This window comes from Passer domesticus, chromosome 1, assembly GCF_036417665.1.
Source record: "Passer domesticus isolate bPasDom1 chromosome 1, bPasDom1.hap1, whole genome shotgun sequence".
NCBI classification, from domain to species: Eukaryota; Metazoa; Chordata; class Aves; order Passeriformes; family Passeridae; genus Passer; species Passer domesticus.
Window position 1 is genome coordinate 133,045,251 of NC_087474.1, and position 14,433 is coordinate 133,059,683.

General features: G+C 39.6%; 2 protein-coding genes across 2 annotated transcripts; both read right to left on the reverse strand.

Annotated features, from left to right (window-relative positions):
* Nucleotides 1-641: 641 nt before the first annotated feature.
* On the reverse strand, nt 642-4,726 carry LOC135289610 (myelin P2 protein-like). The gene is made up of 4 exons (XM_064403366.1): nt 4,531-4,726; nt 2,828-3,000; nt 2,474-2,575; nt 642-894 (listed from the first exon to the last, which is right to left on the reverse strand). Exons 1-4 carry the CDS (start codon nt 4,601-4,603, stop codon nt 844-846), a joined length of 399 nt encoding a protein of 132 aa, XP_064259436.1. The 5' UTR covers nt 4,604-4,726; the 3' UTR covers nt 642-843.
* Nucleotides 4,727-10,647: 5,921 nt separating this feature from the next.
* LOC135281484 (fatty acid-binding protein, adipocyte) lies at nt 10,648-14,098 on the reverse strand. Its single transcript, XM_064390384.1, has 4 exons — nt 13,896-14,098; nt 12,480-12,652; nt 12,160-12,261; nt 10,648-10,881 (listed from the first exon to the last, which is right to left on the reverse strand). Exons 1-4 carry the CDS (start codon nt 13,966-13,968, stop codon nt 10,831-10,833), a joined length of 399 nt encoding a protein of 132 aa, XP_064246454.1. The 5' UTR covers nt 13,969-14,098; the 3' UTR covers nt 10,648-10,830.
* Nucleotides 14,099-14,433: the final 335 nt, after the last annotated feature.

The window sequence follows — 14,433 nt, forward strand, 5'->3', positions numbered from 1 at the left end:
AATACTAGCTACTCAGTTAGGCTTGACAGCAAACTCTAACCAATGCACCTCCTCTGTGTGCTTAGCAAAGTGTACACCTAAATACTGTGCTGCAAGTAGGCTTGACTGCTGAGCACTTTTAAAATTAAGCCCTCTAGCCTTAAGGCTTCTGGAGTTCATTCACACCTGCTCAATACTTTGTTTCATGGGTTTATCTGCTCTTTTGGCAGACAAATATGGAATATATTCCAATTTTTTTCCCTCCAGTATCTGTTTTCTTCCAAATAAATGCCAATATATAAATTCTGGTACTAAAAGAAGTATAAGCTTTTTGGGATGAGTACAAAACAATGATGTGCTAAGACTATAAGGCTACAGTGATATATCATACTGAAAGTCAAAAATTCTGGTGGTAAAGATAATTTTCCCTATAGGAGCTATTCAGCTATAAAATCTTTTGCAGGAAAAGAATATTGAGTCCAGGAGGTTATATTTTTATACATATCAAAGAAGAAGTGTTAGCCCTCTCTCAGATATGTATTACTTGTGCTTCACCATTTTACTCAGAAATAGTCTGACCTTTTGTACAGACACTATCAACAGAAAAGATAGTGCCAGTCAAGAAGTAAATGTAAATCATTCATGTGGAAGCAAACACTCTATTTTCTGTGTTGAGAAGCTTTTATTGGATCACCACAATATTTTGGATTAGTTACACGATGGCTCTGAAATATCAAATTATGGTGTATTCATTTTCCCAATAAAAGGAAATAAAATAAAGAAGCACAGTGCATGAGGCTTTGGTCACTGAATTAAGCCGAGGTTTTAGAGCCAGTTCTGGTCCGGTGCAGAGAGGGAACTTCTTCACAGTCTTTCATAAACTCTAGTGCAGACAACCCCTTTCATGGCACATTCCTAAGGCATAAAGGAAAATATTAATATAAACCTTTTGCTGATGGCAGTTGTGTCTGCTGCAGTAACCTCTGAAGTCAATGAAAATACAGATGTCATGTTTTTAGAGCAAGCAGCAAAGCTATTTTTATATTGCAAATAGAGCTGTTTCTATTTTAACAGCTTTAAACTTCATTAAGTGGCATTTAATGACAAAAAGATTGCAAAATTAGGCTCAGCTTCCATAAACAAATTTACTTTCCTTGGTATTATTGCTGGCTTGTCAGAAACACTAGCTTCATTTAGTTTTTGTATCATGGCCCACCAACGCTTTCAAATTTTCAAAGTAGTAAGGGTTTTTTGTATAGAAGCAGAAATAGCCTGGGTATTTCAAAGGTCAGGCTTCAGGCCTAAAAATCTTTGCTCCCCTGAGTCACAAAATATTTCTCTTGACCCTCTCACCCCAGTGGCCTTCGGTGACTGCTGTTGACTCACAGTCACAGGATGCACGCTACAAAGGTGACAGGATGTTAAAAAAATACTTCCTTGGTCTGCAAAAGAGGAGGAGTCCTCCACAACCCTCTATGAGGCAAGGGGCAGGCAGCAGGACACCGACAGAAGAGGGACTTTACCTCTCTGCATTATGGAGAGGGTTTAATAATTAGGAAATCTTACACAGAAATGCAGCCATGCAGTGATGCAAAAACAAATCAACCTTCCTGCATAAAGGGAGGTGTCAAGAGAGCTGGAGATGGACTTTATGCAGGGTTGTGTAGTGGCAGAACAAGAGGAATGGCTTTAAACTGAGAGAGGGGAGGTTTGGATTAGATATTAGGAAGAAATTCTTTACTGTGAGGGTAGTGAGGCACTGGAACAGGTTAGCCTGAGAAGTTGTGGTTGGCCCATACCTGGAAAAGTTCAAGACCAGACTGGCTGGGGCTTTGGGCAACCTGGTCTAGTGGAAGGTGTCCTTGTTCATGACAGTGGGTTGGAACTAGATGATCTCTAAGGTTCCTTTCAATGCAAATCATTCTATGATTCTAAGTATGAGAACTTATAGCAAAAGGCAGTCAGAACAAGCTAACATGTAAAAGTGTAATGGTGCTGACTTCAAAAAAGTTGCCAGAATTAGTTTGATTCCAATATTTTAAAACTTTTATGAACAAAGTGAAATCTTAATTTTCATAGTGACCCTTACAGCTAGGATCCCTAAAATGTTTTATCTCCCTCGCTTGGCCAAGATAGTGAAAAGGAACAAGCTGGTTCAGGGACAACAGTGCCCTGCTCATAAACTTTTGTTTCCATTGCATAGGTTTCTTTTATTTTTAAACCTTATTCCTTTTAAGAACAATAATGTTGAGAGTAGTAAGTATGCTGTCAACTTATGGCAGCTCTGCCAGTATAGTCACTTTAAAGACAAGTCACTGTATGCAGCAACATTTATTTCTTTCCAGCTGTTTTCTAAGCTTGGTTCCATTTTTCTCTCCTTTAATTTGTTTTATTATTCAAAGAGTAAGCCAAAATCGATAGTCTGTTTAGATAGAAACATACTGAAAGCTGTATCCTTCTGACCTTTAGCAGTGTACAAGGAACATGAACTTACCACCACCATCTTCCCATCAACAAGTCTTCTCTTTATCGTGGTCTCTTTGCCATTCCACTTCTGCACTTGCACCAATGACCCTTTCTCCAAGGTTACAACACTCTGCAAATTCCAAGAGAAGAGTTTTAGGCTGTAGGCTGAGGTTTGCAGTTTAGAGTAGCAATTCACCTTACATTCAGCAAGATATGCACTCAGGGATAATGGCATGCTCAGTAACATTATATTTAGCACTATACTGTTTCTTTCAATGCTTTATTTTAATAGTTTGGAAAACTCAAGGTGCACTAAGGAAGTAGGAAAAATGTCCCCTTCTTAGAGATGTTCAGACTACTCAGAGGTCATCAGCCTCCTTACCTTAACTTTCCGGTCATCTGCTGTTGTTTCATCAAACTGCTGGCCCAGTTTGAAGGAGATAGTTGTATTTTTGAAGGTGCTTTCAGTTCTGATGGTCACTATGTCCCCTTTCATACTGATGATCACATCAGGCCTTGCCAGGCCACCTAGTTTTCGGGCAGCTAAGCCCACTCCTGGAAATCAGAAAAAAAAAAAAAATCATTACATTCTAGAAGAAAGAAACTCAGTATCCTCTCATGATTATTCAGTGGAAGAATAAAGAAGAGTTTCTTTTTGAATACTTCAATGCCTGATTTAGATGAAACACTCATTCTTTAGATGAGACAGTACAGAGCCAGAGGTAGGAATGGAAACCTCAGCATTCAGGGGCTGAGGCACCCCCAGCTGATGAGTGCACCTTCAGCAAGAATTAAAGATATACACAATTATAGAGCTGTGCACATTTAGCTAAGAAGAAACATAGTTGGTTACAAATCTGCATTAATTTAATATAGATGAATAAGTAGAAAAATTAAGAGGAAGAGTCTGGTTCTCATAAAATTTGTAAAAATCCTTAAAAAAATATCCTTGACAAATCTGAGAATTTGTACCTTTGTTAATAGCTGCAGGGAAGAAACTAGACACTGAATTGCCAATATGCTGGTGCTTGTTCATTAAAACATACTGAAGACTGGGTAATTCCTAAGTTGTTATTAACATCCTTTAAGGATCCTTGCATCTAAACCTCGGTGAAAAGCACAAGTATGAAATATAAAAAACATTGTGGTATAAGGGCTGAGAGCTGCAAAGAGCTTCCAGGAAAATCCCATACCAAAAGCCTTTTGTATTGCCTAGTCCTTTCCAGTCCAATTCATTGTCTACAGGCTGTAAGGCTTGGGGCAAGTAGGAATGAAGGCACTGGCGATGTATCACTGCTTTGTAAGAGCAGGAAAGGGATAGCTGCAGTTAGTGCCTTTGTTAATGCTATGCCTTGCTCAGATGAAAAAGATCTGTAAAAAAGGGTATAAAGTTTTCTGTGAAGTATAAAGCTATTTGTAATAATTATTCAATACTAAGCAATTCTGTTCAGATGTTCAGAAAAATATCTGCAGCTGGACTTTCCTCCCCCATTCACCCTGGCTAATTAATTGACTACATTTCTTTTGTTATTCAGTCTAACATTTCAAATAAAAGGAATCAGTGAATCATTTATAGAGCAAAAGCAATGCAGTACTGACTGTCTGTGCACTTGGCATACAGAAATGAAGCCAGCATTAAAATGAAAAACAATGCTTAATTTGTTACGTTCCTGGCATTCTTTAGTAACAGATAGATTCATTCACAGTATTTAGATGTCTGAAACTACAGTGTCATGAGACATCAGCTCCATTATATATTGTGAATTCTCATAAGTCACAAGTTTAATAGCGCAATCAAGAGGAAACAAAAAAATCTATCTCCATAGATTATTCTTGTGACAGAAAAACATATTAAATCAGTTCACATCAGTTGGATGGAAATAAATTTATAATACTAATTCATGACCTACCTTTTTCAATTTAGATGCTAAAGAAAATAAATTAAATTATGTTAGAATAGTAATTAAGTGCTTTTTTTGGCAAGAAAGAAGACACCATCAGTGAGCAGAACCTTCCCAAATGAAACTTACTAACAAAAAAGAAAAACAAACAAACACACACACACAAACCCAGAACATTTCTCACCCAATTCTTTCATATAGTCATCAAAATTTTCGCTGGAGATGAGTTTCCAGGTTCCCACAAATCGGTTACACATCGTACAGGCTTTGTGAGGCGCCGGTCCTGCAGAGAGAGGCAGTGGCCACAGCAGCTCTTGGTGGCAGTCAGAGAGACGTGTGCCCAACTGAGACTTAGTGGTCTCCCTTTAAAGAGGTCGGGTGCCTGTGGCAGAGGGGGTTGGCCAATGGGGGAGGCAGCACCAGGGCCAGACAATGTGCACCTTGTCCAAGGCAGCCGTGCCAGCAGCAAGGCTCTGGGTGACGCTGCCTTGGCTTCCTTCACTGAGCACACCAGGACACCAGGGACGCCTGGGGATGGGATGGGGATGGGGATGGGGATGGGGATGGGGATGGGGATGAGGGGTGGGGATGGGGATGGGGATGGGAATGGGGATAGGATGGTACCACTGCACCCACGGAGCAGTCAGGGCACACTGCGGTGGGGTGTCAGCAACACAGAGACATGTACAGGAGCACTGCCTCCCTACCAAACCCAGCTCCCACTGTCTTCCCAATGTTATTGTCCTGCTGTCACCATGGAGAACAGAAATCTATAGCAACCATCTCATCCTACTGCCTGACCAGCCCAGGGCTGACCAAAAGTTACAACATGTTGTTAAGACATTGTCCAAATGCCTCTTAAACACTGATAGGCCTGGGGCTTTGACCACCTCTCTAGGAAGTCTGTTTCAGTGTATGACCAGTCTCTCACAAAAGAAGTGTTACGTAACGACAAATCTGAACCTCCCTTTACTCAGCTTTGAACCATTTCCATATATCCTATCCTGGGATACCAGGGAGAAGAGATCAGCACCTCTCCCTCCACTTCCCTTCCTCAGGAGGCTGTAGAGTGTTACCACTATTGTCACCTCTGAGCTAGTCAGGTAAATCAAAGCCATGTGGATTGTGTGAAGGAATAGTCAAGAAGATGATGCACAAAGTGGTTTGTTGTTTTTTTGGGTTTGGTTTTTTTTTTTTTTTTTTTTTACTTTCATGGTCCATCCTTGAAAAGATCTGTATTTTTCATCATTTGAAGGTAGAAGTGAGTTATAATGTTCTGTTTTCTCCCTTTGCATCAAAGAAATGATCCCAAGCTGTGGGTTCTTCCCTGCACATATGCCAGACGGGATCACAAAAAGAAGAAGCAGACAATACTCGCTGTCTCCCTTTTACAACCAGGCATATTCAGAAGATCAGTGCATCAGTGGCGATCAGCTCTCGTGCTTGACAGGTGGATGGCACGAAAAGAGGCTGAGCCATTAAAGTGCTTATTCTTAGCTCAAAGCCACTTGGTGAGAGGCAAGAAGCTTTGCTGACTTGACAGAGGGACACATTCTCTTCTTTTTGTCTTTCTGCACATGTGTAGTTGATCTGCCATAAGGTAAAGGGAAGATTTAAGTCAGCACAATCATATATGTCATTGCATCCAAATTTGTCCTACTATTGTCAGATTTCCTCAGGTTTCCCTGCTTCCATGAAGAAATGCCACAACCTCCTTGGGTCCATGTACTGTTTATGCTAGGGAGCCCTGAACTGGACCCAGCTGTGGCCTGCTGAGTGCAGAATAGAAGGGAAGGATAATCTCCTTCAACCTCCAACACTCCTAATGCAGCCCAGGATATCACTCACCCTTTGCTGCCAACGCATGTTCCTGGTTCATATTCAGCTTGGTGTGCACCAGGACCACCAGAATATTGTCTGCCAAGCCAAAATTGAAAGATTGAAAGATCAGTGTTTTCAGCATGTAAAACTGTTTTGGGTTTCAGAACTATTTTTTAATGGCTAGTAAAAAACCGACACAAAGAATAAATCCATAAATCACATGTGTATGTGACAGGCAGGAATTTAAAGTTTTATAACTAAAGACACCTCAAACTATCTGAAACTATTTAGTGCAAGATCACATCAGATGTAATTCTGTCCTTCCTCCTCCTAAATCATCTTCCTGGGGAAAATTATTTCTTGGTACATGCACAGAGGCTTCTTTCCAACTTGGGTGAACAACAGTTACCCGTTCGTCTTTTGTGTATGACTCTAATTTCTGGGTTATAGAAAACTATAAACACTCTTCAGATCTACATTTTAAGGGCAGAGACACTGGGATTATAGGTTGTGAGACCAAATTTCTTGTGTTTAGAGTTGAGAATGAGATGGAAATGGTGGTGTGCCAAGGAAGGTGAGGTCTAGGTCCTTGACTTGAAAGCTGTCATAAGGAAGAAGGGGAACACACTGGAAGAGGTAAATAAGAGAGTCTGAGGAGTGAAATTGTTGTAGTCTGTGGTTTATGTGGTGGTTGTGGGAAATAAGATCTTCAGTCACATATTTTGGTGGCATATGCCAAATGTTTTTAAACCCTTCAATAATAACATCAGCAGCTGAAAAGAGCTTCCCTTGCTACAGAGGTCTTATGACAGTTCAGTGTGGGGAGCAAAAGTCTGGACTGATTAAAAATATAAACATGGCAAAGAACTATTTCTCCCCTACAATAGGAAGCAGGTGCTGTATCTGTAATAAGTAAATGTCAGTCTTTGGAGGTGTTGTCCACACAAAATTCTTCTAAAGCAGAGATGAATAATATCACATTTTGTTTAAAGAATAGCGAGGTCTTTTATCCCATCTCTGAAAATAAGAAAACTACTTCTAAATGAAAGTATCCCTTATTGCTCAAAAAATAATATGAAAATATGCTACCGCTGCTCCTCAGGCATTCTTTGTTCTTTTATTTAATTGGCTTATCCACATAAAGGCAGTTTAACAAGACAAAGCTGGTGCCTTTGGGAAATAAGAGATGATTGGGATGCTGTAAAATTAGGCCCAAAGAAATCCAAGAAGAGCAAATTAGTCATAATAGAACAGCTACACTGCAGTACCAGTAACCTTAAGAACAAAAGTAACAGAGAATTATTTATTCAGACAAAACCCCAGTCTTAAACAGTCTCAAACAATGTTGACATTGCTACCATCTATCTCTTTGTCACTGAGAAAAAACAGTACTTTCATTTAAAGGACTTACAGTTCAGAAAGAACAAGAGCAGGGAATTATATCTCAGTAGAAATAATTGGAAAAAATTGAATAAGTAGAAACCAATATTTTCTTGGAGTTTAAAGGGGAAAAAAGCATCAAGGATAGTGAGTACATGTGATAAGGGAGAGCTTTGATTCCCTTGTTTTGCTTATGGTTGATGTAAAACAGGATTTAAAACATTGAACTTGGAGATTGGAAAAAAGAAGAAGAGATAAAGATAAAACTTGATAGAAATAGAGAACTAAGAATTCGGAGATTATTTAGAGATAAAGATACTATTTAAAGAAATACAGAAAGTAAATTAATGTGAATTTCTTTAAAGGAAATATGATCTAGGCAAATTCAAGGCAAAAAAATGTCCAAATATTTGCTCCCAGGGGAGCAATGAAGAAAACAGAAATAGAAGGGGAGAACAGAGGTCAAAGAGGACTTGCTGTGAGGACACCAAGGATGTTTTAGCATTGACTCTGTGAAGCTGAAGGATCAACCCTGAACATGGGGCCAGCAGCCTCCCTTTTCCCTATAGCTACATTGGAGGGTGCAAATAGCTTCTTGTCCCCTTAGCTGGAACATCCTAGAAAACCAGACTGGGACAGCTGGGCTGGGGGAATGAGTCCAGACTGCACTGCACACACAGAACTTGACTGGCCAGAACACAAAAGCCTGTCAAGTTCTTTCCAATGGAAATAAATAGTTAAAAGAAAAAGAGGAAAATAACTGATAGATCAATGATCAGCATAAGTCTTTCCTCGTCTTTCTGCTGAATTGCCAAAAATCTGTGGGTGTGAGTTGCCTTTCCCTTTTGTTGTCCAAGGAACCTGTAAAGGAGTAGGGAGTGAATGTGGTGAGGGGCAGAGATCTCCTCCTCTTAGCATTCAAGGTGCCTGCTGTGATAACTGTGCTGCCCATGGGTTTGTAGGGGTTTAGCAGGATCCTTATTTGGCAGAAAGGAATGCTCTGGGGTGTTTACTGACTTTTGGACAATAGTTCAGCATGACAGAAGAGAGAGGAAGACCTGTGCTGCTCTGCAGGTAAGGACAAGACACTGATCTGACTTTAGCCCTTAGAAATATGTGCTCCCAGCTCCATTTGTGTCTGAGAGCACACTCTTTTCTTGACAGAGAGGAATCGCCTCCATTTATTCAAGCAGTCACTAGGCTGCTGCTGTTTTCAGACAATAAATTTTGTCCTTCTTCAGAGACTAAATTCCAAACATGTTCATATTCTAAGAAAAGCATCACTAATACTTCTTCATGATGCTGTCCCTGTTCAGGTTTATAGAAAGAATGTCACTTTATCGAAATTTCCAAAACCAGAAGTTTTAAGTGTCTTGATTGATTCACAAAGTTCAAAGTCATTCACCAGGTACCAAAATAAATGGTGATGTTTTTAGAAAAGATTACCCTCTGCTGAAATATTAGGCTATGTTACAATTCTAACTGCTGGCCGAATTCAGAATGTAAGATTTCTGGATAATAATATCTGCTATATAAGTATTGAAATATTGGAACTTTTACCTCTTGACAGAGTATTTCCAAATCTGTGGATGATAGACTACTATGGGCTGATATTTAATGCCTATATGTATTATAGGCATTCTACACATATTATTTAAGCCAATGTTTCTGCTTCTTACAACCATCACTCTCATGTAGATTTTCTACCATTAAACTGTAGCTGTATCCTAACTCTCATAAATAATTTCGGTTTTATTAAGTATTAAGTAGATTTAGTAGTATATATATGGAGTACTCTGAAGCATTCTTCCATCCCATATGCAGCTGCTGTTCTCTAAATTGATGAGATTTCACAAACAATGAAGCCAAGGTTAAAAAATAGGAATTGTTTGTTCATGGTTATTTAACCACTTTCTGCAGAATTTACTGATAGTCTTTGGCATTGCTTTTAAATGGCTCCTCAGCTCATGTACGATGTAAAAGTCCTTCCATTTCCCCATCCTGTTGTATAAATAGTACAAAAACTTGGAAACAACCTGGGTAATTCAGTGAAAAGTTCAAGTGTGTGAGAGGTCTCTGCTGCTAGCGGTAGGGACTCAGAGCACCATCACCTCTGACAGCTGACTTTGGGAATGTCAGGAATATGTGAAATTTGGTTCAGAGATCTTAATTGTTCTAGAAATGGTCATTTCCCCATTTAGTCGTTAAGGCACATATTTTTATACTTATTGTCCAGCTTTTCTTCTAGATATCTCAATATATTTTTTGTCTTAAATTTAAGCCTTCCCAGGTGTAGAAATCATGGCTTCTGTAGATGCAAAGTTTTGAAATAGGATACCAGGCCTATGGGTAGTAGAAAATGGGAGTTCAAAAATAAGCAGAGTTGAAAAACATGGTGTACCAAAGGGCTTTGCATCTGGAAAGGCTCATGTTCCTAAGACTGATCAAGCCTAATGAGCTAATAGAAAATGCATGTAGATAATAAAGGAGGTTGTACCAGCAACAAAATTGTACAGACTTTTAGTCAGCCTGAGTATTTTTAAAGCGATGATTATTAATTCCAAGCTTTTAACCTATCTAGGTCAAAGTGAGATTATCAAGACAGACATATTGACAAAATGATCACAGGTGAAAGATCTAACTGTTATAATTTCACCCTTGAGGTGAATAAAGGATAAGATCAAGCTGCTTCAAATGGTCTCCAGGTTTAAAATTGTCTGCATTTGTGCACAGAGGAGGTGCCTGGTACCCCGATCATGTTGGGAAGCCAAAACTGAGCATCCACAGATCATCCTCCCTGCCCCAGGAAAACCACCTCTGCTTGAAGCTGACAAGAGCAGCCCCATTCCCCTAGCTGAGCACAGACTCCTTGCAGGGGCAGCCCACCCGCAGCGCTCCCCAGATGAGTGTGCAGGTGTCCGTCTGTCACTGTGACACAAGTGCCACTCCCTGGACTGGCTGTGATGCTCTTTCCACAGGGACATTGGTGATATGGCTGAGAGTGGCCCTGGCTCTCACATGGTGCTTTCCTGCCCAGCACCCCTCCCCACACTGCATTGCCCCTAAACCCCTTTCTGACAAATTCCAGCATAAGCACACATTGTAGAAAGCAGAATATTTTATTGGATAGGCACAACAAATTAGACTAAATGCATGTAACTGCTTTGGGATATATCTGAAAAAAAGTACAGTTCTCTTTAAAACACATTTGTGGGGCTTTTCTCCTTTGGTTTAGTTGTTTTACTCCAGCTTTAAGCATTAGTCCTGGGTGAAGGTGGTTTCTTCATGCTTTTTCATAAGTTCTTTTGCAGGAAACATTATTCATGGTGCATTCCTGGAAAGAAAAGATAAATCAGTAAGCTTTTAACTCTTATTAAATATTTCTTAGTCAGAAGGTAGAGAATTACATATCTATTGGGAACCAGTTCAAGAAAAAATTGCATTTCTTTACCTCTAAAGGCAATTGCTGAAAGAGTGGAGCTCAGTTTTGAGAGCTTCAGCAACAGAAGACTGAAACAAGCACAGGAGTGAAAGAATTTTCAAGACCTGATCTACTGACCTCTGGGAGATTTATCATCTTTTCTTAATCACCACTAAAGAAGTCTCCTAGGACTTCTGTAGAGGCTGACTGGACCCTGGAGCTGGGCATTAACCTTTTTTTCCTTCACCTTTTGTGGTTGTCTTCACGCATGAGAGCAAAACACATGCACACAGAGAGAGAGAGCTTTCAGACTTGCAGCTGCTAGTGTCAGCCTCTGCATGTTAGGCTCTGTCCTCATCTATTTTTCAGTTAGATCAAACTCTGTTTTGTTCACTCTTTCTTAAGCAATTTGTTATCAAAAATGATTTATATTTCTTCTCTTCTGGTCTCTATCCAAAGGAATTTAAATATTGAATTTATGGATATAATTATTTTTCCTTAGGGGAGGGCAGAACTCTTCAGGAATTTGTGTATGTGTGTTGTTTTGCAGCATGTAGGAATCTCAGCTGCCTTTTATGAACATAGATTTAGTCCTGTCCCAGATTCTTCAAAGTGTGTTTTCTAAAACTATAGAGCAGAGCTGGGAAGCCCCAGACTGTATGTAGGCCTTACTGGCACCAAGTCAAGCACAATAGTCTCTGACCAGATAAAACCAACCAAGGGAGCTTGGACATGTTTCCTTGTTCTAACATCATATTATCAACACAGCTGTTGGTGATGGTGTGGCAGGATTCCCACCGAAGGCTCTAAGGCTCTGCTGAAGATGAGCAGCAGTACTCTGCATCAGCATAGAGTGGTTTTATTTAATGTAGGCTTTGCTAATGCTTCCTCTATACTGTCCAGGACTTCCAGATTCTGAAATATATAGTTTCCCTCATAGGGATGTTGGGTTTTTCTTCCTACACTTTCCCAGCCATGTCTTGCTATGGAGAACAGGCACCTCCATACCATTCCATAAGTTTAACAGCTTTTCAGTTTTAACCTACACTCTAGACTCAATCAGAGAGACTTCTCACCAAGTGCACAGAGCCCTTTCAGATGCTTTCCCTCCCTGTGTTTGAATCCAAAGGCATCCATCAGCTCAACATGAATTCTGCACATTGAATTCAGCAATTAAATAACAAAACTTACCACCACCAGGTTCCCATCCACCACTTTTCTCTTTATGATAGTCTCTTTTCCATCCCACTTCTGCACCTGCTTCAGCACACCGTTCTCTAGGGTTATGACATTCTACCAAAGTAAAAAAACAAAGTGTGGCTGTTTCATTAGAGCGCTCTGGTCTCAGGAGAAAACTCTCCAGATCCAAACAGCACTAAGCACAAAGCACCCTCAATAGCCTTACCTGTGGAGGCAGCATTTCTGCACTGGATGTCAAATCACAGCTCTGCCCTGCTGCTCCCACATCCCTTTTGGGAGATGTTTTTGCAAAACGCCATTTTGGGACTCACCTTTGTTTTTCTGTCATCTGCTGTGGTCTCATCAAACTCTTCACCCAGCTTGAAAGACACCTCTGTATTTTTGAAGGTGCTTTCTGTTTTGATGGTTATCACATCACCATTGATGCTGATAGTTATATTAGGCTTGGCCACACCAGCCATCTTCCTGGTAGCAAACCCCACACCTGTAAATAAGATAGGGCACTATGAATTTTTTATCTTAATCTTTTGTCTTATATGTTGGGAAAAAAAATTCTCAGTGCTTTTTCCCCATGTAGCTTTCTGAGTGCTAATAATTCTATGTTACAGAGATTCTTTTGTAAAATCTTACTTGGTACTGCTATAGACCAAGCTGGGTAGGTTGATGTAAGGAAATTCTCTGACATTGTCAAAATAGTAAAAGCAATATTTTGAAGACTGACATTATATGAATGCCAGATATTTGCACATAGACTTGTTCAGAATAACTTTTGTAGATTGTACACTAACTTCTATGCTAATTGTATCTAAATGTAAATAAGCAGAAATATACAAGTTTCTGAGCCACAAAAGCAACAAAACAAACAAACAGGAAAAAAAAAAAGCAAGCTTTTTATATTTACAAGTGGGTAGGTTGAATATAAGGAAATGATTAAGAAATAGCTGGCAATTGTTATGTCCTGAGTAAAATCTGGAGTAAAGATTAAGAGTGCAAGTCTCACTCATTGAAAGCTGTCAGGATAAGTCACAGTAAGTATTTTACCCCTAAACTGTAAATAACCCCCCCAGTTTTTAGCATGTAGTAATTGAATCGGTGCAAGTTACCCCCTGCTTCCTCCACACTAACAGAATGTTGAAACCTTTTAAATCCCAATTTTAATTCTAAGCTAGAAGTCTACACCTTTAGAAAAAAGTGTTAGACATCAAATCTTGCAAGCATCTGCATGAATCCATGCAATTGTCTTTGTTAATATTCACTGGAGGCAGCTACAGAGTTTCATTCAATATAAGAGCCATGGCAATTAACTGGTGTCCTAATCCAGTAGCATTTTAAAGTTGTTTGGGTGTGTTGCTCATAGACATAAGGAAACTTGCTGCTTTCTAGCATCACACCGATTTGCGTGTCCAAGGATAAAAGCTAATTCACCCAAAATAATCCAGTGATGTGTTTTACTTCCATTTATAAAACTACTAATAAGGCATGCATAGACTTGACTTACCTGACATTATTCCCATCAATGAAAATTTTTATGCTTTTTAGGATTTTAACACCACTTATTAAAACAGATGAATTCTCCAGTTTAAGACTATTTGATCAAAATAGTGGATTAAACCCCCCTTGATAAACAGCAGAGCCAGAAAAAGCAAGTAAAGAGTAAAGTTCAAAATTGGCATTCCTTCCCTGTTCCAGATACAAGAAGTACAAGAAGTTGAAATAACAATTCTCACCCAGTTCCTTCATATAGTCCTCAAAGTTTTCACTAGAAAGGAGCTTCCAGGTGCCCACAAAGTGGTCGCACATTTTGTCAGGCTAGAAAGATGCCTTCCACAGGTTCAAACAGAAATGCAGGACTGGAGAATATCATGAGCTCCAGGAGAAGAGCACTTATCTTTAAAAAGGAGCTGTGGCCACATGATGCTCTGGGATGACCAATGAAGAGTGAGTCCCAGTGACCAGTGTTTTTCTTCTTCCCCTACCCCTCCTCTGCCAGTGGGTCATAGTGCTATTATTCATATGCCCTTACTAGCACAAAGATCACTGACTTGTTTTTATTTAATTATTTTTGTCGTTCAAGAACACTCTGCCTTAAAGGCAAATAATTAAATCAAATTACCTCTCAGAATAAAAAGGGAGGCTCAAGCTCAACCCACAAAAATTAATGTTCTTGCCCCTACTCTTTCATGTCAGTCCACTATATCAAATGGACACAGCTCAGTTTCCAGACTTTCAGATCCAAAAGGGTCATTGGGATCATTTAGCTTGCTT